The 25,792-nt window shown below is 43.0% G+C and overlaps 1 protein-coding gene across 2 annotated transcripts in view; it reads right to left on the bottom strand.

The window, feature by feature from the left end:
• DPYS (dihydropyrimidinase) overlaps positions 1 to 25,792 on the bottom strand; it is a 78,425-nt gene extending 52,633 nt beyond the window's left edge. Inside the window, exons 1-4 of one of the 2 annotated variants that reach the window (XM_087447554.1) lie at positions 25,307 to 25,792; positions 10,305 to 10,463; positions 5,339 to 5,518; positions 3,650 to 3,839 (exon numbers count right to left, since the gene is read on the bottom strand). In XM_087447554.1, coding sequence (XP_087303680.1) covers positions 3,650 to 3,839; positions 5,339 to 5,518; positions 10,305 to 10,463; positions 25,307 to 25,570 — 793 coding nt within the window. In that variant the 5' untranslated portion in view covers positions 25,571 to 25,792. The remainder of the gene's footprint in view (positions 1 to 3,649; positions 3,840 to 5,338; positions 5,519 to 10,304; positions 10,464 to 25,306) is intronic. The other variant, XM_014788108.2, reaches the window with a different exon arrangement.

The raw sequence follows: 25,792 nt of genomic DNA, 5'->3' as shown, positions 1-25,792 counted from the left end.
AGCCAATTTCCCCTTGAACAGAGTGGAGAGTAGTGGAAAAAATTGGGGCTTTGGGGTCAGAGGGACTTGGGCTTGAATTCCAGGTTTGACACTTACTAGTAAAGGGAACTTGGGCTTAATTTACCAAACTTTTCCAAGCCTCAATTTCATCAGTCACAAAACAGTGATACAATTTAGCTTGAAGCATTGTTATGACATTTTAAAAGATAATGTATATTAAAATGCACATTGATGAGATAATATATAATAAAACCTGAAACGATATAAGGTATATTAAAATATGTGCCAGGCACATATTAAGCCATCAACAATGTTGGTTGTTATAATCACTAACCCTCATGTTGCTTTCCTCTGGGTATATAGTTGGCAATTCAACAATAAAACCACACTTAATAGCATTGCATTTCTAGGCCACTGCAATAAAGACAATTAACAACTGGATATCTTTTGTGCCTCCTGGAGCAGTGCTTCTCAAACTTTAATATGCATATGAATCACCTGGGGTTCTAGTTACAAGTGCACACTCTGATTCAGGGGGTCTGGGATGGGGTCCAAGGCTCTGCAGTTCTAATGAGCTCTCAAGAGATGCTGAGGCTGCATTCTCAGGACCACAGTCTGAATGGCAAGGCCCTAGATGATAGAATGGGCTGGCAAAAGTATTTACAGATTGGAAATATTCATGTTATAATCTGTAAGGCTGAATTGTTTCTTATTTAAACAAGATAATAATAGACTTGTATTGCTCTTTTATGTTAAGAAATTATGTTAGATAATAAACGATTACAGACAGAGTAGATGGATCTTCTGTAAAACATCAGTGTGGCCCACCAGCTCTCGTCTCTCTGCACTCTCCTGGGATCGGTCTCTGGGTTGCTGATGATACTGTCACCACGGGAACGATTTGGCACTGTTTATGTTCCACCCTCCCTGCTGCTCCCTTCCTGTTCCTGCTGGATCGCGTGCCTTGATCACATGCTGGGGTGGGAAGTCTCTCATGTTAATCGATTCTGGAGCTCTGCTGCCTCTTTCACAATCATGCACTAGAGTATTTTCACAAGTGTTATTACAGTAAGTCTGACTCAACTAGAACATTTGGGGTGACATTTTAAATATTCCAAATTTACAATCCCTTTGGAAAGAAATTTAGCAATATCCAAAAAGCACATATGCATTTACCCTTTGAACCAGCAGTCTCACTTCTGGGACTCTACCCTGAGGATACCCTCTTGTGGTAGGCAGAATAATGGTGCCCCAAAGATGTCCATGTCCTAATCCCCATAACCTGTGAATATGTTACCCTACATGGGAAAAGGTATTTCACAGGTGTGATTAAATCCAGGACTTGAGATGAGGTGATTATCCTGGATTAATCAGGTGGGCTCAATGTAACACCAGGGTCCTTAAAGGAGAAGAGAGAGGCAGAAGAGGAGATACTGCAAAGTTCTCAACCCACCATCATTGGCTTTGAAGATGAAGGAAGGGTACACGAACAAAGGAGTGTGGGTGGTCTCTAGAAGCTGGAAAAGGCAAGGAAAGGGATTCTCCCTAGAGCCTCCAGAAAGGAACACAGCCCCGGTGACACCTTGGTTTTAGCCCAGTGTCAGCCTTCTGACTTCCAGAACTATAAGATAATAAATTTGTATTGTTTTAAGCCACTAAGTTTGTAATAATTCACTACAGCAGCAATAGAGAACTAATACACCTTCCACATATGAAATAGCATATGCATAAGGCCATCACTAAAGTTTTATTCGTAACAGCCAAAGATTGGAAACAACCCAAATGTCCATCAGTAGGGGACTAGCTGAACAAATACAGTGGCATACTCTGTAGAAAAGAATGAGGAAACTCCCTATACCTAATATGAGCTGACTTTTGGGACATACTTTCAAGTAGAAAAAAAGCAAGATACAGAACACTATGTATAGTATTTTACCTTTCATGTAAGAGAGAGAATATACATATATTCTGTTTTTGTGCAGAGAAACACTATAAAGATAGGCCAAAAATAAATTATAATTACTTATGGGGTGTGGAATGAAGGAGCTAGGGAAGGAATAAGACTTCTCTGAGAACACATTTTTTAACACACAATTTTGATTTTTGGACCATGTAAATGTTTTACATGGTCCAAAAATAAAATTAAATTTTAAAACAAAATTAAAATGTCCACACTTAAGTTTAATAGTTTTCTGCCTATGATTTGCATTCTAAAACCTTCTCTAGATTTTTACTCTGCTCCTAATGGAATTTTATCCCAGTGCAAAATAAATACCCAAGATCAAGAAACTGTTTCCTGACAGAACTATCAAAATTGTAGCTCGCTGGTGGGTTAAGATCGCCCATTTCTGCTGATTTTGTTGTTTCTTAAATCATATTCTGACACTATGGACCTGACTGACAGGCTGTAGGACATGGTATACGACATAACGGTGCAGGCAATTATAGAACCAATTTCACAGAGTTAGCAACAGCGCCATCTGGTGGCAAAAGTCTAATACTATAACTTTAAAATGGCATTTTCTTTTTGAAGTGCTGTGCTTTTATATCTTCTGAAATTGATGTGGGGGAAAAGGCAACCAGAAATGGTTGGTGAAGACCTTATTAACTCCTATGTGAAACTGAGTTTACTCTTAACATAAGGTATTGATGGATTACATTTTAAAAATCCATTCAGTTTGCACAAACTCCTTATTAAAGTTTCATGCAACAATAAGCAATTCTGAAAAAATTTATTTTAGTGTCAATTATAGAATGCAAAATCTATTTTCATAGTTTGTATAACCCATATTATAAAAATGCAGCCAGTTTCAGTTTAAACAAACAAACAAACAAACAGCCAGGATGATTTACAAGACTATTTCTAATTATCCGGGTTCCTAAAAGTGAGACGATAAAAACTACTAGCACATCCCAGGAGGGTCTACAGTCAATGATTAAAATGCACCGTATTCATTTTTTGTCCTTCCTTTATAAATACTGCAAATGAATGAAATTATTTCTCTGCCCAATTCTTATCGAAAATAGAAGATTTTCTCTTTCTTTTAAGATATTTACATATTAAATGGAACTAAATAACTGAGGCAATTAGGCAATTTGGGGTAAAAATAACTTTGGTTTTAAAATCTTAAAATAACTGTCATGAAAATACTATTTGGATAATTGCTTCAATTGTGCCAACACCCAAGTTGCTATCAGACAAATCCGTTCAACTCAAAAGAAATTAGTTGAGCACCTACCATGTGCCCTGCCCTACCCTGATCCAGGTTCTGGAGGGACAGAGGAGATGCCTAAGAGATAGGGAAGCCTTTTTAAAATTAACTGGAGACTTAATTTTAGCCATCAGATTAAAAATCGAGCTGCTGCTGGTGTTCAGGGTGGGGACTTGTGACTGCAGGAAATGCCTTGAGGTTCCAAAGATGGCAAAAAAATAACCTGAAGGAAGAGAAGCAGTCACAAAGGTGAGCAAAAAGGACAAAAACAGACATGCAGGAGGAATGAAAACAGAAAGGATGCCAATAAAAAGGGAGGAAGAAAAGTTGTGGAAATTCACATGCAACTTTCCCACAAGCAACAGCAGAGGATGCAGTGCCCTGACGTCACTCCTTAGCTAACGCTGAGCCATCTGAGGGGAGAGCTCAGGAATTACCATCTCTCCTCGCATCGGCGATCACCTTTGCCGCAGACTTGCTCATCACGTGCACGATGTAGAGAGGGCAGTTCACAGCGCTGGCTATGGTGATGGCTCTCAGCGTGGCCTCGGCCTCCACCGCTTCCGGGCGGCACAGCTCGTGGCCCTCGGGGCCTGTTATCCCCAGTGCCAACATCTTTTTCACTCCCTAAAAAGGCAGCAGGAACATACATGCATGCAAGAAAGGTTTACTAACAACAAATGCCATTATTTTATTGTAAAATAAATATGCTGCTAGGCTTTTAGATCTGTAAAGTATAGGTGTGTGAATGTGTGCGTGTACACAGTGTGCTAATACTCTGATAGCATCCGTCAATGCTTCGTATACGTATTTCACAATTAAATTACTTTGATTGAAAAGGTGAAAAAGATATGGGGTTAGTTCTAGTCCCATTCTTTGAAAAGCGGTGTCCATATTAAGACATTATTCGGGCTGGCGCCGTGGCTTAGCAGTTAAGCTCTCGCGCTCCGCTGCTGGCGCCCCGGGTTTGGATCCCGGGCGCGCACCGACGCACCGCTTCTCCGGCCATGCTGAGGCCGCGTCCCACATACAGCAACTAGAAGGATGTGCAACTATGACATACAACTGTCTACTGGGGCTTTGCGGAAGGAGGAGGACTGGCAATAGATGTTAGCTCAGAGCTGGTCTTCCTCAGCAAAAAGAGCAGGATTAGCATGGATGTTAGCTCAGGGCTGATCTTCCTCACAAAAAAAAAAAAAAAGACTTATTATTGGTTCAGAACAAACAAAATATTCTAGCCCCAGTGTTAGCTGTAGAGACTCTTGGGATTATATTATGTGGTTAGTTCTACTTTTTACTGAATCATAGTCTTCAGTGCCCTCTCCCCCAACCCACCGAGTGATATTAGACCAGTTATTTCCCCTCTCCATGTTATTTCTTCCTCACAAAAAAGGCAGGGAGTCAGGACTCAGAGTGTTGAAATGCCTTGCTGGTATCATCACACAGCTAGGAAGTGGAAGTCAAGTTTAAACCCTGGTCTGTTGAAGATGACTGCTCGTGCTCCTTTCTCATTACCCCCAATGCCTCCTGGCCACTGAGCCTCAATCTCCCTGACTTTAATGGGAACTGAGCCTAGGGAGAGAAAAAAATCAGCTAAGATAAAGGGTAAGAGACAGCTCTTTAAATCTTGCATCTGGTATACCCCTTGGGCATTAATAATGAAACTAACACGAGAAATAAATATCATCTAAATTCCTCCAGAGCACATTTTAATACCCAGTTTCTGAAGATTGAGGCTTTAAACAGCTACCTGATACACTGTTTAAGTCATCAGATTCCACTGACGTCCACGTATCGGCATTCTGAGCCAACAGCCTGAGCTACTAAAAAGAAAGTGCTGGGGACACAAAGAAAAATATTTGTGTTTTTATAAGAAAACATGTTTGAGATCTAATAGCTGGTTTGAAAAACGGAAATCCTTATTCAAATGCATATACCACCTGAATAAAACTCAGAGCAGGCAATCAAGGAATCCGAGTCAAAGGTTTCCAAGTCAGAGAAAATTAGTTTCTGGATTTCCATTCTTCCAATGCATTAAATGAGGTTACCTACTTGGGGCCAGTCATCTCCACCTGAAGCTATGGCCGTTTTCATTCCTGGAAAAGCTCTGGAGTGCGAATGCTTACCTCTGCAATCAGGTCTCCGTTTTCCGCGTGGACCAGAGCAATTGCTCCGAGGTCCTTGCACTGAGAGAAGGCCGCGTACAGCTCCACGTCTCTCACCATGTACAGATCTTTATAGGCCATAAACATCTTGAAAGAGTTCACACCTTTATCCCGGGTCAGGATTTTCATTTCTTCTTTAACCTAAAAGCGAAGAACAACCACACCAAAATGTCACTCTTCAATTTAAAGATAATTTCAGCATTCTCCAAAATGTTGCATTTGGAAGAGAATTAAGTAAAATAAGGACATCAGTTTAGTTCCAGAAAAATGCAACTAAGGTCCTGATCTTTCCCCCAGGTTAGACCCCATTGCATCTGATGAATTGTTGCTGCTATGCTACTTTTAAATCATGAAAGAGTTAATAGTTTCCCCCAAAGTACTTCATTTCTATACTTAGATATAAAGTTTTCAGCATTTGTCTCCCAACGTGAGGAAATTATTCTAGAAAATGAAAACACAGTCATTTGGCAGCAACAGAAGCAATCATGTCTCTAGAACAAATCAAAGCAAATGTGAGGTAAAGGTTTGGGCTCAAATCCAAAACCCACAGGATGAGTTCTTAGATGTTGGAAGTAGAAGATGTACCTTGACCCATCGGCAGCTCCTAGGAGGTGAGAGACTCTGGACCAGTGGAAATCCTCAAGAGCCTTCAGGGTTGCCAACTAAAAGGTTCTGGTGACCAATTCCAATGTGTGTGTGCTGGGGGTGGGGGGGTGGGGGCGGGGGGTAGTTTCCCCACACCATGAAGCGATTCTCCAGACACCAGCTGGGTATCGTACAATTCAGTTAAATTCTGGCACTATCTATCTGGAGATAGCTTCAGTTTCCACAGGTTAAGGGTTCAGTCCTACAAGACTGCATTAGCACCCTGATGCCCCTTCCTCACTCTTTCGAATGCCAGTTGCAAGCCCAGGTAATTACTTGTGCTTCTGACTGAAGGCCACAGATTGGAGGTTCCAACAACCCCCTCCTTGGGTTTGATTAATTTGTAGAGTGGCTCACAGAACTCAGAGAAACATTTTACTTACTGGATTACCGGTTTACTATAAAACGATATAATTAAGGATACAGATGACAGACATCCAGATAGAAGGGATGCGTAGGGCAAGGTATGGGGAAGGGCATGGAGTTTCCATGCTCTCTCCAAGCACGCCACTCTCCCCAAAGCTACACGTGTTCACCAACTCAGAAGCTCTCTGAACCCAATCCTTTCTGGTTTTTATGGAGGCTTTATTACATAGGCATGAGTGATTAAATCATTGGCCATTGGTGATTGACTCAACCTCCAGCCCCTCTCCACTCCCTGGAGGTTGGGGGGTGGGACTGAAAGTTCTAACCCTCTAATCACACGGTTGGCTCCTCTGGCAACCAGACTCCATCTTTAGGTGGGGTCCAAAAGTCTCTCAATTAACATAACAAACGACACCTTTGTCTCTGTCATCACTTAGAAAATTCCAAGCGTTTTAGGAGCTCTGTGCCAGAAACAGGGATGAAGACCAAACATATATTTCTTATAGATGGCAATATCATGCCAACGGTAAGGGACAAGTTAAGATCAAAACTGGCTTAGTAATTGCCCTTGCAGGTCTAACTCCTGCCTCAATAAAGACTAAAAACTTCAAAGGAAAATTCATGGGCCGGCCCTGTGGCTTAGCAGTTAAGTGCATACACTCTGCTACTGGCGGCCCAGGGTTCGGATCCTGGGCTCGCACCGACACACCGCTTTTCCAGCCATGCTGAGGCCGAGTCCCACATACAGCAACTAGAAGGATGTGCAACTATGACATACAGCTATCTACTGGGGCTTTGGGGGAAAAACAAAAAGGAGGAGGATTGGCAATAGATGTTAGCTTAGAGCTGGTCTTCCTCAGCAAAAAGAGGAGGATTAGCACGGATGTTAGCTCAGGGCTGATCTTCCTCACAAATAAAAAAAAAATTAGAAGATTTGACCATATAAAATTGTTTGAACTTCCATATGCTAAAATGCGCACATACGCACCAAATAAAAAATATATAAAAATATAAAATATAAAACAAAAATATATAACAAAAATATAAAAAAATATATATATATACAGAAGGCATAGGATTATTGCTCTTAGTTGGTAAAAGCTCTTACAACTTGATAAGAAAAACCCTAACATTCCAGGTGAGAAATCTTACCAACAATTCAAACAGTAAATACAAATGACTGACAAATATGAAAAAATGTTAACCTTCCTACTGATTAAAAAGTGCAAAATAAAACAATGCAGTTTTTTTCTACTGAATCAGCAAAGGTTAAAAATGACAATATAACATGTTAAGTTACTCACTTCCATCACTATCTATTCCCTTACTATCACCTGGCACATTATAAATTTACTTGTTCATGGCCTGCCTCCTCCACTAGAATTTCAGCCCCATGAGAGCAGGGGCTTTGTATGGTTTGTCCTTTATATCCTAGAACAGTGCCTGGTGTATAGTGGGCATACAATGACTATTTGCTGAATGAATGAATGAATAGAGAGAGAGAGAGAAAAAGGAGTGAAAAAACACCAGAATGTTGACAGTGGTCATCACCAAAATGAAAGAATGAGCTCTACGATATGTTAAGTGACAAGGCAAGGGCAGAATTTGATATAGTGATATAGGACTCGACACAGTTTTGTTGTTTTTTTTTTTTTTACTTTTCTATAATTTCAAATTTTCTACCACAAGTATATTATTTTTATAGTCAAAAAAAATGCTTTAAATATTGTTAACATATTCACATGATGGGCTTCCCAAAGGCGATTATGATCTGTGTTGCTCAGATGAATGCCTATTACTGCCTTTGTGGAAGAGGCTTTCCGAGGGCGACCCCATTGATCATCCCTCTCGTCCACAGCCATGGGTAAGTCCCATTACACTGCTCCCAGGCACAGTAGCTTAAGTCTTGCTACTCCAAAGCGTGGTACCCGGACCAGCAGCATCAGCATCACCTGGGAGCTTGCCAGAAATGCAGAATCTCAGGCCCCGGCCCAGACTTGCTGTTACGGGTTGACTTGTGTTCCCCCCCAGACTCATACTATAAAGCCCTAACCCCCCAGTACCAAATGTGACCTTTACTTGGAAATAGGGGCATTGCAGATGTAATTAACTAAGATGAGGTCAGTAGGGTCATAATCCAGTGTGATTGGTGTTGATAAAAAGGGGAAAGTTGGACACAGACACACACAGGGAGCACGCCACGTGAAGACGGAGACAGGGAGTGGGGTGATGCTTCTGTAAATCAGGAACACCCAAGATCGTCAGCAAACCACCAGAAGCTGCTGAGAGGCATGGAACAGATTCTTCCTCAAGGCTCTCAGAAGGAACAACCCCGCCAAACTGGATCTTGAAGTTCTAGCCTCCAGAACCGTGGGACAATAAATTTCTGTTTTAAGCCCCCCAGTTTGTGGGTCTTTGTTACAGCAACTTGAGCAAAATATCACACTTACTGAACATAATCTATATTTTATGTTCACCAGGTAACAATTAGCACACTGAAGCATGAGAAACACTGGTAAGGGAAAACATCATCACCTTGCTCTACCTTATAAAATAAGAGAGAGGAAGGAAGGGAGGGAGGAAGAAGGGAAGGCAGGAAGACCCTAAAAGCACAAAGAGATCAGCTGCAGCACTTAGAACGGCATTCTGGAGAAAAAGCAACTTCAGCTGTGGACTATGAACCTTGCTATTGTTTGCTGAACTATCTGTTCAAGATGGATCATTCGTTTTATATTAACTTGGTGTCTAAAGCCCAATTTTTAGGGGGAAGTAGGGGCATAAGTTGCATGGTAACTTCAAATAAAGTCACCCTTAGTGAACTCTTTCTGGTAAAAAGATTTCTGAATTAAGTCCAATAAGGAAAAATATGTTCTTGATTTAAATCACAAGTAAAAATTTCTTCCAAAGTACACACACACATTTTTATGGGGAGAAATGAACACATATTTTAACATGTCTCACAACTGTCTTTTCCATCTGAATCGTGTTATCATTTCTGCTCTGGCCTAAGTAATTAGCGGACATGGAAGGTTATTAGCTAAGCTCTATCGTGAAATGATTTGACCAGATGTTGATATTAGCAGAGCAGTGTAGGAAGAACACCAGGTTACCACACAGCTGGAGAAGGCCTTGAAAATGTTCCCAGTCTGTTCCCTCCTTGGTTTTTCTCCAGGTATGAAACATTTCTAATTGAAGTTCTTCTTTTTTTTTTTTTGTGAGGAAGATCAGCCCTGAGCTAACATCCATGCTAATCCTCCTCTTTTTGCTGAGAAAGACTGGCTCTGAGCTAACGTCTATTGCCAATCCTCCTCCTTTTTTTTTTTTCCCCAAAGCCCCAGTAGATAGTTGTATGTCATAGTTGCACATCCTTCTAGTTGCTGTATGTGGGACGCAGCCCCAGCATGGCCGGAGAAGCGGTGCGTCGGTGTGCGCCCAGGATCCGAACCCGGGCCGCCAGTAGCGGAGCGCGCGCACTTAACCGCTAAACCACGGTGCCGGCCCTCTAATTGAAGTTCTAATCTGAGGAAAAATACTATTTAAAAGAGTCTGAAGTTGTTGATGTTGAGAAAAAGGGAGATCAGTACTTTTTAAAATTACATTTAAAATATTTACAATTCATGAATTAAATATTAGGAAAGGCTATTGTGAATGAGTGTAAAGGATTTATCCCATCATCTTTATATGATCTTTTTTTAATTTTAGTGTTTAAAATTGATGATACTTCACAGGATTCAAAATTCAAAAGGTACAAAAGAAAATGCAATGGAAAGTCTTCCCTCCAGTTCTGATTTCTAGTCATCCAGATAGCAACCAACATCACCAGTTTCTTACGTTTTGACATTACCAGTTTCTTGATCTGGTACAGAGCAAGGACTAGGGAACTAAAAGGAAGAAATCGGACCCCCAGATGGTTCACCTGGTCACTCCACCACGTCACGGCCACATGAAGGCTGTAGTCGCAGCAGACTTTGGGGTCAGCCCAGCTTCGCCAGGTCTCGAAGGCCGCGAGGAGGGAGCCGCCTTTATGAGGGATGGCAAAATCGATGATCATGGTGGTGCCTCCTGCCAGGGCAGCCTGGAATCACAAGAGGGTTTCAACAGGTTAGTCATCCATTTGCTAGTTAAGTCATTTATCTCCTCGAACAATATGCATTTGCAAGCACTTGGGCAAACTCAATGGGTCCGGGAAATTGACAAAGATGCTGCCTGTTTAAAAGACACAGAGGGACCTGAATAGACTTTCCATAAATTAGAGTTTGAAGTATTAAAACTGCTGGAATTGCTTCTGTAGAAAGAATGACATAGCTGATGAAATGAAAATGGCTTTGACCCAAAGAAAACAGAATGAGGACTGCAAAGAAAAAACGAAATGGAAAAATGGAGAAGATTGAAAAATTTTCCTTCTCAGGGAAACTCTATTCATTATTGTAAAATCCCATTTCATTAGAATTAATCTTGGTGAATTGTTCCCCAACTACTCTGTGATCCCCTCAGAATCCTGGAGACTCACGTGATTCCCACCTCACCTTCATTCCCCACAACCAACTGGCGACTCCCTCAATCTTTCCCTCATTCCTGTCTGTCCCCTCTGCTCCATTCCCACTGCTCTGGTCTTGGGTCAGACTCTTCTCATCTCTCACCTTGATCTGTGTGTCTCCAGTTTACTCCCATTGCCTCCAATACAAACCCCTCACTGCAACTGGAGAGATATTCCAAAGCACAAATGTGACTCCTTGATGCCAAAGCTTAAAACCGAACGCTTCTCACTGCCTCTGGAAGAAAGTTGAACTTTCCTAACGCGATCTATGAGGCCCCGCACGATCCACCTCAACTCTTACGTTCTCCTTAGCAAATTATATTACCTTACATTACAACTAATTTAAAAACTAAGTTACTAAATCAAGTGTCTTTTGACTACCTATTGGCAATGATTTTATTTAAACTAAAATAACAAGGTGTTTAATGTGCTTTTAACTATTGTATTCAAACAATGTAGGTGAAGAAAACAAACACAGGCAGAAAGGTATGGTGCGCAGTGGTTAAGGGCACCAGCTGAGGAGGCTTACTGGCTCCAGGCACAAAGCACAGATCCAGCATTTATCAGCTGTGGTACCTGAGCAATTTCTTTCTTTATTTCCTTCTCTCTCTTTTTTTGTTTTTTGGTGAGGAAGATTAGCCCTGAGCTAACATCTGTTGCCAATCCTCCTCTTTTTGCTGAGGAAGATTGGCCCTGGACTAACATCCATGCCCATCTTCCTCTATTTTATATAGGACACCCACCACAGCATGGCTTGATAAGCAGTGCGCAGGTCCGTGCCCGGGATCCGAACCTGCAAACCCCAGGCCACCGAAGAAGAGAGCTTGAACTTAACCACTATGCCACCAGGCTGGCCCCTGAGTTTGGCTTTTTTAGATTCCACATACAAGTGACATTATACAGTATTTGTCTTTCTCTATTTGGCTTATTTCACTTAGCACAATGTCTTCAAGGTCCATCCATGTTTTTGCAAATGGCAGGATTTCCTTCTTTTTCGTGGCTGAATAATATTCCATTGCATATATACATACATATACAATTTTCTTTATCCATTCCTCTGTCGATGGACACTTAGTTTGTTTCCATGATGTCTTGGCTACTGTGAATAATCTTGCAATGAACATGGGAGTGCAGATAGCAATTTGTTAACCTCTGTGTGCCTTCGATTCCTTATCTCTAAAGTGAGGACAATTGTACCTAAACCATAGAGTTGTTAGGAGGATAAATTGAGGTGATGTATATAAACTGCTTAATACAGTGTTTCAGTCATGGTAAGTGCTTTATAAGCTTTAGCTCACAATGTGCCATGAGCTGTCACACCACTGCTTTAGAAGGAGGCATTTTTCCACTTTTCGTGCATTGTCTCATCTCACCTCCAGAAATGTGGTCCTGTTACAACACAGAAAGGGGTGCCACCTGCCTCTCCCAGGTCCCTCCAACTGCACCCCCACCCTCCACCCTCCACAGCTGCTCAGACGCATGAGTGCTCCTGCGTCCCCCCTGCGCTATTCTACCTCCTTTATCTTACTTCAACAAATTTTTATTTTCTCTTAAGTCACTTGGCCCCACTCCAATTCTTTTTGCTTTCAAAAATCTCACTTTTTGTACAGGATCCTGTACTTTGTCTCTACCTTTAGATAACATCACCTTATTCACAGCAAAACAATACATATTTGCATTTCTTAAGAAATCGCTATTGGTGTAACGACAAGACTAGAAAGAATTCCCCAGGCTCTGTATTTTTATTTGAACGCAAATTAATCTTCCCACCTTCTTCTTTCTTAAAGTGTCTTCCCAATGCCACACAGACATCCCTGGAGGATGAAGGGCATTTTTCTAATAGCAAGTGCTGTTAATTAAAGTGTTAGAAGAAAGTACTTTTTTAGTGTCCATTGAACTAGAAGATCAAGCTTAAAGAACTACTCTTTCCATTCTTTCCATATTAAAAGTATAAAACTTGAGGCTGTGGGGAAACTAGACACACTGCTGGTGGAAATATAAACAGAATGGTGCAGCCCCTTTGGAAAACAGCTTGGCAGTTCCTCAGAAAGCGAAATGTAGAGTTACCATATGAACCAGCAAGTCCACTCCCGGGTACGTATCTAAGAGAAATTAAGACATGTCCACACAAAAACTAGTACACAAATATTCAGAGCAGCATTATTCATAATGGCCAAAAAGTGGTTCGAAATAAACTTCCAGGCCCAAGAAGGAGCTTCTCCTGCCCAGCACGCCATGTCAGCAAACCAAAACCTAGACGACTTTCTTGTCCTCGAAAACGCTCCACTTGACCAGAAATGCAGTATATCCAGTCAGCCAAGCCCCAAACACCAAGTCAGCTCTGGGCTCCATGCTTAATGCCTTGTTCCTTCTCACCCCAAAGAAGGTTGACTTGTGACTCCAGCCAATTAGATATTTTCTATTTTTCTCCTCCTTCTTCTTTCTTCTTTATCTTATAAAAGCTTCCTGCCTTCCACCCCATTTTGCAGATCTCCAAAAGGAGACTGTCTGCTTCATAAGGTGTTACAATTTGTTCGTATCACCTAAATTGTCTTCTTTAATCACTTTTTTAAACAGTGGAAACAATCCGAATGTCCATCAACTGATGAATGGATAAACAAAGTGTGGTATATTCATACAATGAAATATTATTTGGCCATAAAAAAGAAAGGAAGTTCTGACACATTCTATAACATGGACGGACCTTGAAAACATTACGCTAAATGAATGAAGCCAGTCATAAAAGATCACGTATTATATGATTCCATTTACATGAAACGTCCAGAAGGGGCAAATCCATAGAGTCATAGAGTAGACTAGTGGTTGCGTAGAATAGTGTAGAGCAGAGAAGAATAGTGGTTGCCTGGGGCTGGAGGGAGTGGGGAGAGTCAGGGGTGATAGCTAAAGGGTACAGAGTTTCTTTTTGGGATGACAAAAATGCCCTAAAATTGATTGTGGTGATGGTCGCACAACTTTGTGAATATACTAAAAACCATCGAACTATGCACTTTAAAGGCTGAATTGTATTATATATGAATTACATCTTAATGAAATTGTTACCAAAATAAAAGTCTACCACATGCAAGCCATTACATGGAGTGAGGGGGCTGGGAGGACACACAAATAATCAGACAAAGATTCTGCCCTCAGGGTGTTTACAGTCTAAAAGGGGAGATGGAAAAATGAATGAATAATTAAAATATTCAGATTGTAATAATAAGTAGCAAGTTTACTTCTACAATAAATGGTAGTATGGAAATTGCGAGAGAGTTAAAAATTGCTAAGCTCCCTGGAAGAGGTCCAGGGAAAAGAACGCAGGGACTTCAGAGGAGGGAAAGATCAACTCAGAGACCAGAGGAGGCTGGGGTTTAAATTAGCATGGGGACATGCACGTGAAGTTGCCAATAAGACAATACTATCTAACTTGTAGTGAGTGTGCTTATGACGTGTCAGGAACTACTCTGATGTTCTAGATGTTTTCACCGTTGTAATCATCTCACCAGCTCTGCAGCAGGTCGTATCGTTAACCTCGTTTTAGAGTTGAGGAAACTGGACACAGCACCATCAAACAACTTGCCCCAAGTCTCACAGCCGCGAGTGACCAACGCACTCGGGAGCGTTGGTGACCAAGTGACCCGAGTGACCGAGTGACCAAGCACAGGGAGCCTGTGCTTTTAGGAACAGCCAACAGCCCGGGGGGAAGCTCTGAGGAAGGGGCCCATGAGGACGAGCCAGCAGCTGAGCAGAAAGTGGTCAAGGGTGGAATTAAGATGACTGGGGACGGTGCAAAGCGATGGTTCCCAGAGGAGGAAGGCAGGGCGGTGGCTATCTGTCTGCAGGGGCGATGGGAGTCCTCCGTGAGCTGATTTTGACTGAGAGGGTGGCAGAGGAGGGGACAGAGGAGAGGAGTAGACTGGCGTTTAGAGGGAGCGTGAGTTCAGTGTGGAACATCCTGAGCGTGAGGTGCTCCGACACACGTCCACTCTGTGTATCTGCAGACAGACAGAAAGACACGCAGACCTGGCGCTGGAGAGCAATCGAGGGCAGGAGAAAGATGTGGCAGTCCCCTTGGAGAGGATGCCAAAGGGGTCCCGAGGTTGGCGGAAATGACAAGGGAGAGGGAAGTGAGACATGATAATATGAGTCACAGTAACATGTTCCAGAACATACCAACACTTAGCATGAAAAAAGACCAGTACTAAGCCAAGACAAAACATTTACAGTGGCTGTTTCTGGGTGGCATGATTATAGGTTGTTTTAATGTTCCTCTGGTTAAATTTTACTTTCAATATTTGCTAAATTTTCCATAATAAAGCATAACTTTTATAAGAAGAAAAAAAGATTTTACAGATATATGATACAAATACACGTATATGCTATATAAATTGACTACACAGACCGTTGATGGCCTTCTTACTAGACTGGAGATGTGATGGCTAAAGGGTCATTTTCTAAAACTACAGATCAAAATTCCCGGGGCTGCAATTTGAAAGTTCCTGAATAAGGATTTATCACAAATGCTCCAACACCCTAAAGAGGCAGGAGAGGAGAGGACAGGAACAGCCACTTTTCTTTTCTTTCTTTCTTCTCGTTCTGTTTCTCCTCCCCACTCTCTCCTCTCCTCACCCTCAAAATGGAAACTGATTTAGAGAAACTGTAGTGAATGGGAGAGGATGGTCTGGGCCAGCGTGGGCAAATGGATGAAAAATGGAATCTGCCTTTTTCTAAATTACTGGGGCATTAGCCACCCGCTGCAGGGACCCCGGCCGCTACCCCGGGCCCTGGCGGACAGTCGCCGAGCATGGTCTGCTCCCCAGCCTCCTTCGAACCTCTTTGTTCCTCCTGCCTCATCTTGTCTCTCAGGTCACCCAGGCTCCTTTCCGTGCCCAAAGTTATCTCAAAGCCCCAAATATTATTTCAACATCTGAAATGTTCCCTTCTTTCTACTGGATCCAGGGGGCCATGTCCCAGAGCTGCAGATCTGCAATCCCAATTAGAGTGGACCCCCCAAAGTTGTGAAGGTGACCTGCTCCTCCTGGGAGGTATTTGCCTTGAAAGAGGAGCTTGCTTAAACGCCCAGTCCTAGGTTAAGCATCCTATACACACATTAGCTCCTTTAAGTAATCCTTGCTACAGCCCTGAGAGGCAGGAATTGCTTTTCTTATTTCACAGTTGAAGATACTGAGGCTCAGAGATGTCAAATGACTCTCCAAGGTCACACAGCTGGTAAATTCTCATTGGTAACATGGAGGAAGACACAACTTCGAGCAAGAGGTCTTACATTCAGCCTGCTCTGGGCCTCAATCCCATGCAGGCCATTCCCCTTCAGCCGTCTTCCAAATCTCAGGCCTGATTTCCAGCCTGTTGCCCCAGGGCATCAGTGAATCATTGCTTTGAGAAATGCATAGGTTGGTAAAACGAACCAAGCATCTAGGAAACCAAAAGCCATACAAAACATAACAAATGCCATCTAACTATAAATTGTAAATTCACAAATGAAACGCAATTTTATTAAGATCCCTTGATGTTCATCCTTGTGACAATCGCTATTGAAATAATGTGCCCCTAAAAGAGTTACAAAGAAGAGCCCTATAATAGTTTCTTCATCTTCACACACCTATTATCCATGGGATAGTCGACTGTACCCAGCAAACCGACTGATCAGAACACCACATGCCTAGCCCACCTTAGATATTTTCAGCATTCATTTAATTGCTTTTAATATCAGATGCTTCTAGATTCACTTCCCAAAATGTTCATCAAGATTTACCTAACATTTGAAGAGCAAAGGGAGGATAGGGATGGGAGGGAGAACTAGTAAAAGGTGAAAATTTCTTTCATATTTCTATATAAAACCTAATTGTTTCCTTTGTTTTTACTGCTGATGGATTTCACTCCACTTGTATTTATCAGTTAGCCAAACAAAATGCATTTACCGTTTCTAATCTTGGCTCAGTTCTTTCAGCTTCTAATTACTTTGGCTGTTCTCCCTTGAAAACCATTCAATTTATCTAAAACCTTCTTTTGGGGGCAGGCGAGCATGCCCTGTCTCAGGTGCGAATGTGATAGAACATAATTGAGATAAACTCTCACCAACAGTGGGGTCATAATATTACATAACACAAGATTTTATTTCAGAATGTATTAGGTCGTAAATCATTACTGAAAGCATCCCAAGCGTTTTCTTCCCTTTTATGGAGTCACTGAACTTTCATTTCTAAGCTCATCTTGGAACGAGTGACTTTGTTTCACTAAAATCAATCACAGGACCTGCTCCACTCAAGTAAAACAAAGAGAAATCCAACAGTACACTTGAGCCTTAGGGAGAAAAACACTTGGCTCAATTTTCAGCTTTCTCATTGTCACTAAGACTTATGAAAACAAACTTCATGTTCCAACTCCAGAAGCACATCCAGCTTTGTTAAAGATGTTCTCCATGTTGCCTCTCCACACTTGTCCCCTTGCCTCTCCACGTGTGAAACAGTAATCACACCACCATTCTTCCAGCTGTGCAAATCTCAGACTCAAAGGTCACCCGCAACATCTGCCTCTTTTCTTCCGTACATCCCCAAATCCAATCCAGCAACAGCCTTCCCCCACCACTCCCCCAGGCCACCTCCTAGACACTCCATGAGTCTCTTCACTTCCTGCAGCCGCGCCTCCACTGCTCAGTGCCACCTTCATCTGACTGGAGAAGAGCCTCTTGCTTGTCACCTCGTCCCCAGCCATGCTAGCCACTTCCAGTCTTTCATTGACTTTTCTTTGCTCTTAGGGTGAAGAGAAAACAATTATTACACAGTCCATAAAGGCTTGCGCGATCTGAACTCTAGCTGCAGCTTTCTATTGACTCATCCCCGTCCCAACTCATTCACCCCACTCTAGTGACACTGTCACCCCCTCTCTTTGGAGAGCTCTGAGTTCCTCTCCACCTCAGAGAGACACGTCACCCATGCTCTTCCCTCCCCAGGCCCCTCCTCTACCTACTCCAGTGATTCTTTTTTTTTTTTTTTTTGTGAGGAAGATCAGCCCTGAGCTAACATCCATGCTAATCCTCCTCTTTTTGCTGAGGAAGACTGGCCCTGAGCTAACATCTATTGCCAATCCTCCTCCATTTTTTCCCCAAAGCCCCAGTAGATAGTTGTATGTCATAGCTGCACATCCTTCTAGTTGCTGCATGTGGGACGCGGCCTCAGCATGGCTGGAGAAGCGGTGCGTCGGTGCGCGCCCAGGATCCGAACCCGGGCCACCAGTAGCGGATCGCGCGCACTTAACCACTAAGCCACGGGGCCGGCCCCCCTAGTCCAGTGATTCTTAATCCTGGCTGCACACTAGCATCCTCTAGGGAACTTTTATCCCATCCCCCAGAGATCCTGATTTAACTCATGTAGTTTCATCTCTGTATGCTCTGTGCCTGTTACAGTGCCTGGTACCTCAATATTCTTCAAATGTTTAATGGAGAAAAGAAGAGAGAGACCAATGAATTTCTCCCAGAAGTTATGAGAGAGAATAATTATGATGGTTCACTTTTCCAACAGCAAAATGGGAAAGCTGTGCAAGTTGCATGTTAATGTGAGATTTCATTTCTCAAAAATATTGGTAGCCCTGGCCATGCAGTTTCCTAGATCCTTCTATGAAAATTTTAATACGGAATGTGGACTCTGAGTACATTTGAAAGCTGACTGCTCAGTTTTGTCCCAAGCCCATTACCCAATCAGTGTTAACGAGGACTTTTAACAAAACAGAATTATAGTCTATTTCTATATCTATGCCTCAGATAATTTCTTGTTTTAAAAAAAGGTGACATTTTGTTTTATTTTAAGCTAATTTTTAAGGTCCTTGCTTTTATGTATGAACAGATCCTCGGGGCTCAGGAACTCACGACTATCGCTATAATATGCAATTGCTCTATTAGATGCAAAGAAACATCCTGAAAAATTGAAGTGTCCTCCCTCAATTCATTACTTGACACGTGCAAAGAAGAGCACAAAGTGGTGTTGAGGCGCAGACGCTGGGCAGTTGCCAAGTCTTATTTATAAGCCAGATAACCTGCTCGGAAACACGGCTCAGTGACGCAAGCCACTATGGGCCGTGACTCTGCAAAAGGGACGATGCCAGGCCTCCAGCGTTCACTCAAAAGCAGTCCCAATCATCAGAGTGAAGTCTGTAAGTCCACAAGTCCCCCGTATATAATTCAGTATCAAAGCCAGGATAAATTAGTGGCTCCTATGCCTCTAGTTTGTCTGCCATTGAAAACAAAGACCATGGTTTTCGTCTCTATAACCCCAACCACAATGCCTGGCCCTTAGTGGGTTTCCAAGAAATATTTGTGGACTGAATTAAGGAAACCTAACCATCAACTTGAAAAATCCTTACCTTAGGGTTATTCCATATTAGGTGGCATTAACAGGGTCTAGAATGTGCCACTGTGGCATAAAAATCATTTTGAGCTGAAGGCATTTGAGAATAGGCTTTTTTGTCTGAACTTCTTTACCTGCCCAAAAGCACAGTCTCCTCAAAGAACTCAATTGTCATAAATCCCCTTCCAGGAAGACGACTCTAATCACCTGAGACTAGAAGCCTGTGCCACACCTAAACAGACCTTGTCATAGAGCTATCATATCTTCTCTCCATCCTCCTAAGGACTCATTTGCCTTTTCTCATAAATGCCCTTTCTACTCCCTCTCCTTCTCCTATTAAGAAGTCATTTGTTTTTCCACAAGTGTCCTTCTCCTCTTCTTCCCCTGTTAAGGTGGTATATAAGCCCCAAATTCTAACCACCTCCTTGAGCTACATTTTTCTGTAAACTTGCAGGAATGTATGTGAATTTAAAAAATCTATCTTTTCTCTTGCTAGTCTGTCTTTTGTCAGTTTAATTTGCAGGACCCCATGACTAAACATAAGAGGTTAGAGGAAAAGTTTTTCCCTTTACAGCATCTTGAAGGAAACCTTGATTTCTAGACTGCTGTCAGACATTGAAAAAACTCAGTCCAGACAAATGAGGGAGAAAACAAGCGGTGGGAGTGAAAAGCATTGAGAATTCAAGTATGAAAACTGAAAGAAGGCAAGCCCCAGATTGTATAAAGTTCAGTGAAAGTATTCCTAACACACAACACCCTCCATATGGCGAAAACCTATTTAATATCAAGTGGTTTCAAATCAACCTTTGAGACGTTTTTTTTCTTCCTCTGATTAGTGCCAAGATTAACTTTGTAATCAGTAAACAGCCATTGAAGGAAATCATAGAATTACAAACTCTAAGAGCTGAGCACACAGGCTATCAACACAACAAGAGCGTTCAAAGCTCAGCCTCACCAACAATTAGAGAAAGGCTCATTTAAAAACATTAAGAAGTTCTATGTTTTTTTCCTATTAAATTGGCACAGTTTTTTTTAAGTCAATATCCATAATTAGCTAGGATGCAGTGAAATGGGAATTATTTATTTTTTTGTGAGGAAGATCAGCCCTGGGCTAACATCCGTGCCCATCTTCCTCCACTTTATATGGGACGCCGCCACAGCATGGCTTGCCAAGCAGTGCGTCAGTGTGCTCCCGGGAACCGGGATCCGAACCGGCGAACCCTAGGCTGCCGCAGCAAAGCGCACGCACTTAACCGCTTGCGCCCCCGGGCCGGCCCCGAAATGGGAATTATAATGTATCGCTGGTGGAAGCGTAAAGTGAAGAGCAGCCTGGATGTATGTATTCAACTCCTGTACAATGTATCTAATCCTCGTCGGCCCAGGCACTTCACTCTGAGGTGTCACTTCCAAGTCAATCGTCAAGAATCTGAATGATGATTTACATCACAACATTGTTATACACACACCAAAAACAAAAAATGAAACTGGAAATCACCAAAACCTCCAACACAGAGAGGACGAGGGTGGAGCTGTTAACGGTCTGAGAAACGGGGGGAAATGGGTTGTGCAATGGGAGGGAAGGACAAATTTGGTTTGGATCATTCTGAGTTTGAGGTGCTTCTGGGACATCCAGCTTATGATGTCACCAGACAGGCAGAAATGGCAGCCTGATGCCTAAGAGATACCAGAACCAGAGAAAAAGATCTGGAACTCCGCCTTGAAGAGGATAATGGGGCGGTGGCAATCGCTTTCTCCAATGATAGTTAAGGTCGTGGGGAAATGTTTAATGAACAAGGCTGACTCCAAAGAGGATGCACAACTTGTTAGTAGAGGGAACAAACGTTTATACGCCCCCCATTTAACCCCCAAAAGAAAAACTTGAAAGGATGGGAAGCAAAATGCTAAAACTATAGGTAATTTAAATATTATTTTTTTATACTCTTCTGTATTTTCCTTTTTTTAAAAAAGCAGTTTCTTCATTCAACTAACATACATTGAGCAACTATAAATGCTCCAGCCTTTTCCTGGATGACGAATATATACAGCTTTCACTATTTTTAAAAATGTTTTTTACCTGAAATTATGCTAACCATCACCTTGTTTCACCGATAAGGAAATGCTGACAACCCGGAGAGAGGAAATGACTCGCCCAAGGTCACACAGTCAGCGCACACAGCATCTAAAGCCCAGCCAGGGACTCTGGTCAGCACCAGAAAGAGGGATTTGGTTTGCAACCAAGTTTTGTGAAGCACAGTCTTCCACGAGGTGAGGACACTCTATAAATACAACCATAAATGTGGGCTTAATCACACACCTTCCACTGCTGTATAATAAGTAATCACCTTGATGGCATCTTCCCAAAAAGTTCCAGAGCAAAGTATAATTTCCTTTCTTGATAAGTTGGAGGGCTTTTTGTCCTTTACTAAGAAAAGTGTTCTGCCTGTTTTCCCAATTTAAAAAAAAAGATCCTTCTGCTAGCTACAGATGCTGCCAGGCTTTTAATGTGAGTCCACCCACTCCAAGCTGCATATATGTCTGAATATAAATATATATATTTGAAAACTGGCCGAGCTCTTGTGATTCATTCTCTTATCACAGGATATAGTAAAAGCAAAGTCATAATGCCTTCAAGTTTATCTAATTCACAATATCCATTTGAATAAAAAAATCCCATTGTCTTTCCTCACAGATACTGAATTATTGGAAGACCACTCTACCTCTAGTATAGACCAACAAAGTGAAATATGATTTCCTTAAAGCAGAACATTATTTCCATTAGTTACATCAGATAGAAAGCTTTTACCTATAATTAAGTAAATCAATTATAGGCTTTAAATCAACCTCTGACATGAATTAGGTTTACAAAACACGTAACCATTGGTTGACCTATATTTCATTTTTAAAATTGGACTCCATCACAATCTAGTGATCAATACAGTACATAGAATACCACAAAGAGTCTGCCTTCTATCTGTCAGGTATTATAAATGCTCAGCCTGGTGGATGCAGAAAGCAAACAGCTCTTGGTCTAATCTTTTGGGGCCCGTCTCCTGAGAGCATAATAAATCATTTTACTTTATGGCTTTCAGTACTTAAGGTACCCATTTCTGGACCCTTAGAGATGATGCGGCTATAAATGCACAAACAAAGGCCTCACAAACCTCATCCCTATAATGTATATTTATGCTGATGACCTTCACTGCCTCCAGTGTTGGGAAGGTATTTCTTAAAGATGACTCTATTTTTGAGAAAAGCCATCTTGCATTAGCATGCAACTTACACAGCTTTTTCATCCATCACTTCCCACCCTGACAAAACTAAACATTAGATGTTTTTTCAATAGTCATTTCAGAAAGGTAAGAGCTCAAGCGACAGCAGGCAGAACTGAATTTGAAGAGCCACTTGGTCACTTACTAGGTGTGTGACCTCAGGCAAGTGACTTAAGTTTCGGTTTCCTCAACTGCAAAGAGTGGATAATGGCACCTGGGGTTGTTGGAAGACAACGCACAGCTTAGCACAGGGCCTGGTACATGGCAAGTGCTTGATAAAATAAATGTTACTTAACAGTATTAATAAGATGTTTTTCAGGTTTAATATATAACACAACCAGCATTTACAAAAGACTTCTTTGTCCTTATTTCCCCAAACCAGAAACTCCACCAACACTGCCTTGGGAGTTATCGTGAAGACTCTAGAAAAGAGGACAAAATAACTCCATAATGCCCTCCTTTCAGAACTCAGGCCAATACTTTAATGCTCACGTTTATCTATATTTTATCTATATTTACCCATCTGCTTCCCCTTATGGAGCCTCATCTGTTTCTGGGAGTGGGAGCGGTTATTTCCTGGGATCCAAGCTGCCAATTTTGAAGTAGACTTTTGTGACTTTGCCCCCTTGTGAATACTGTTTAATATTCATCATGAATTTAGTATTTGCTAAATCTTTGACCTTAATATCTCTGACCATATTGTTTCCTGCTTAAGATCCTAGGCTCACGAAGAACATATTTTTGTTTAGCGTTTGACAACCTTTAAGTACAGAAACGCCTTGAGAATCAGCTGGCCGATACGTTCTTTCTGCTGTGGACAACAGACTGTTGCTACAAAGACTTCGCAATATAGAACTGTAAACCTCTCCATGCTAAGAATCTCAGAATGGCCAAGAAACAGATAGAAAACCAAGAGCCACCTCCCAGGGCCTTGGGGCACGCACAGACAATCTCCAGAAAGGGAGGGAATGTCCCTCCCCAACAGCATTCCAACCCCTCTTGACTGATTCTTCTAGAACCCTGATGAAAGAAGGGGAAATGATGCTAGTGGGCTGGCAACTGACGGTCAGCAACAGCGGCTCCCCAACTAGAAAAGGGGGGTGTCAGTGGAAAGCCCTGCCACTAACTTTGTTAACGACGAGTCTGTGATAAGTGTGTGTATTCTAACTGAAAACAGCAGGCTACAAGATTTTATATACATGTATGCACACGCACTCATCACACATGCACGATACACCTCAATTATGTAAAATAAAGCAGATTAAAAAGCATAAAGGCAATACACCAAAACATTGGTTGTCATTGAGTAGGAGATTATGGATAATATTTTTCTTCTTTCTACTTTCCTATTTTTTCCAATTTTCTATAATCATATATCACTTTGCTATCTGAAAATTTTGTTTAAAATGTAAAAATAAGTTCATCAAATTGAGCAAATTTCACCTTTTTGCAAAACAAGTAATGATCTGTCCTACAAAACACTTTGACCATTGCCCTGATGATAAAGGTTGATAATTAGTAACTAGACGAAGCTTTCCAAATGTTGATGTGAGAAGCCTGCCCCAGACCCTTCTCTCTGGGTCAAACGGTTCTTTTTTTCTGTTGAACATTCTGGTCAATCATAAAGGATTGGGCAACGTGGAGGGGGGAGGTGAAGGGAGAGTAAAAATCGGTTTAAAAAAATGTTAGAAACCCGTAGAGTAAAGGATAGATCGTCAAAACTGCTTTGAAAGCCTGCACGGTCTATACCCGGACTAAACAGCCCGATTTGTTCCTCACACATCAAGGCCGGTCGTCAGGGAAAGCGTCGCGCACGTCCCTCAGTGAGGAGCTTAGCCTTGAAGATGTCAGTTCTTTCACTTTGCAAGGAGCCATTTCTCTCACCACAACCCCAAATGCAAGCCTCGAAGAGGGTGTGTGGGTTTGGCTGTAGCCCAAGTGCTGAGAGGGGAGTTTTAACTCTATGTTTCCGTAAAGCTACCCTGTTCATCTTCTGATCTTGTTTTCAGGAGCTTTGGAGAAACGTTTAAGCTTCTTTTCAATGACCTGAGCCTCTAGGCCTTTGTAGCTAGAGAAATCCAAGCCTCCCTCACCTGGGGACCAGTGATCTGATCCTCCTACACCACCAGCGAAGCTTCAGGAAGAATCAAGATCTGCATTTGATGTCCCCACGGGACCAGGTCGCCTTGGTGGAGTGTGAATGCTGGGAGGCCATTTCTGGAATATTTTTTCTCATGGAGGGTGGAGGCAAAGGTTGTGGACATGGTGGGCTGGAAGCCCACTTCTCATCACCCACCACACACTGCTCACTTTGAGTTAAGGCGGTATCCACTAGGTGAATGGGCTTCTCATTTGGTTTTGGCTGGGGATGGAGGATGGGGAGAAAGGCTGGGAGTGCCGACTTAACAAAGAGATTCTGCAGATGGTATGGAAGACGTGTGGGCTTCCAAGTCCAAGAACACCAGTGAAAATGGGGGGTCTGGGTGTAGAGACATAAGGGCAATGGAATAGGTTGCCTTAAGCTTGCCAAATTACTCAAGGGAGAAGTAGGGGCCTGCGGCTTAGTGAGAGCCGGGCTGATGCCACGGAGATGAGTCCCTAGACGAAGGGAGCTCAGCGCGGGGAACGCTAATCCCAGCCCCACGCCCGTCCGTCGCCGCGGCTCGCTGCAGGCGCGAGGTGGCGGGGCTTCGGCTCCGGGGAGGTGGCCGAGGGCCCCGCGGGGCCCCCCGGAGCGGAGGGCGGGGGTGGCTACCTTGGTGCCCGTGTGGAAGTCGTCGACGGATCGTAAGCCCATGAAGGGGAACTGCATGTGCGTGTGCGTGTCGATGCCGCCGGGCAGGACGAGCTTGCCGGCGGCGTCGAGGACCCGCAGCCCGGCGGGGGCGCCCGCCGGCGGCAGCAGGTCGCGCCCGAGCGCGCGCACCACGCCGTCCTCCACCAGCACGTCCGCCTCCTGCGACCAGTCGGCGTTGACCACGCGGCCCCCGCGGATCAGGAGCCGCGACGGCGCCGCCATGGCGAGGGCCCGCGGCCGCACGGTCCCCGAGGACAGCCCCAGACTCCGGCTGCGGCGGCAAACGGCGGGCGAGCCCGAGCTCAAGTGTTCCCGCCGGGTGTGTGAACCGGCCTGGGAATGCCGGCTCCGCCCCCTGGAGGGCTGGCCCGGCCCGACAGCCTGGGGCAGGACAGGTTCAGACCGCGAATGCTCTGGTGCTCGGAATCCACGGCACACCCAGGG

Source organism: Ceratotherium simum, chromosome 23 (assembly GCF_057802395.1).
Source record: "Ceratotherium simum simum isolate JZ-2026a chromosome 23, ASM5780239v1, whole genome shotgun sequence".
In the NCBI taxonomy this organism is placed as follows: Eukaryota; Metazoa; Chordata; class Mammalia; order Perissodactyla; family Rhinocerotidae; genus Ceratotherium; species Ceratotherium simum.
The sequence above is the reverse complement of the archived record's forward strand: the minus strand, read 5'-3'. Positions and strand labels throughout refer to the sequence as shown.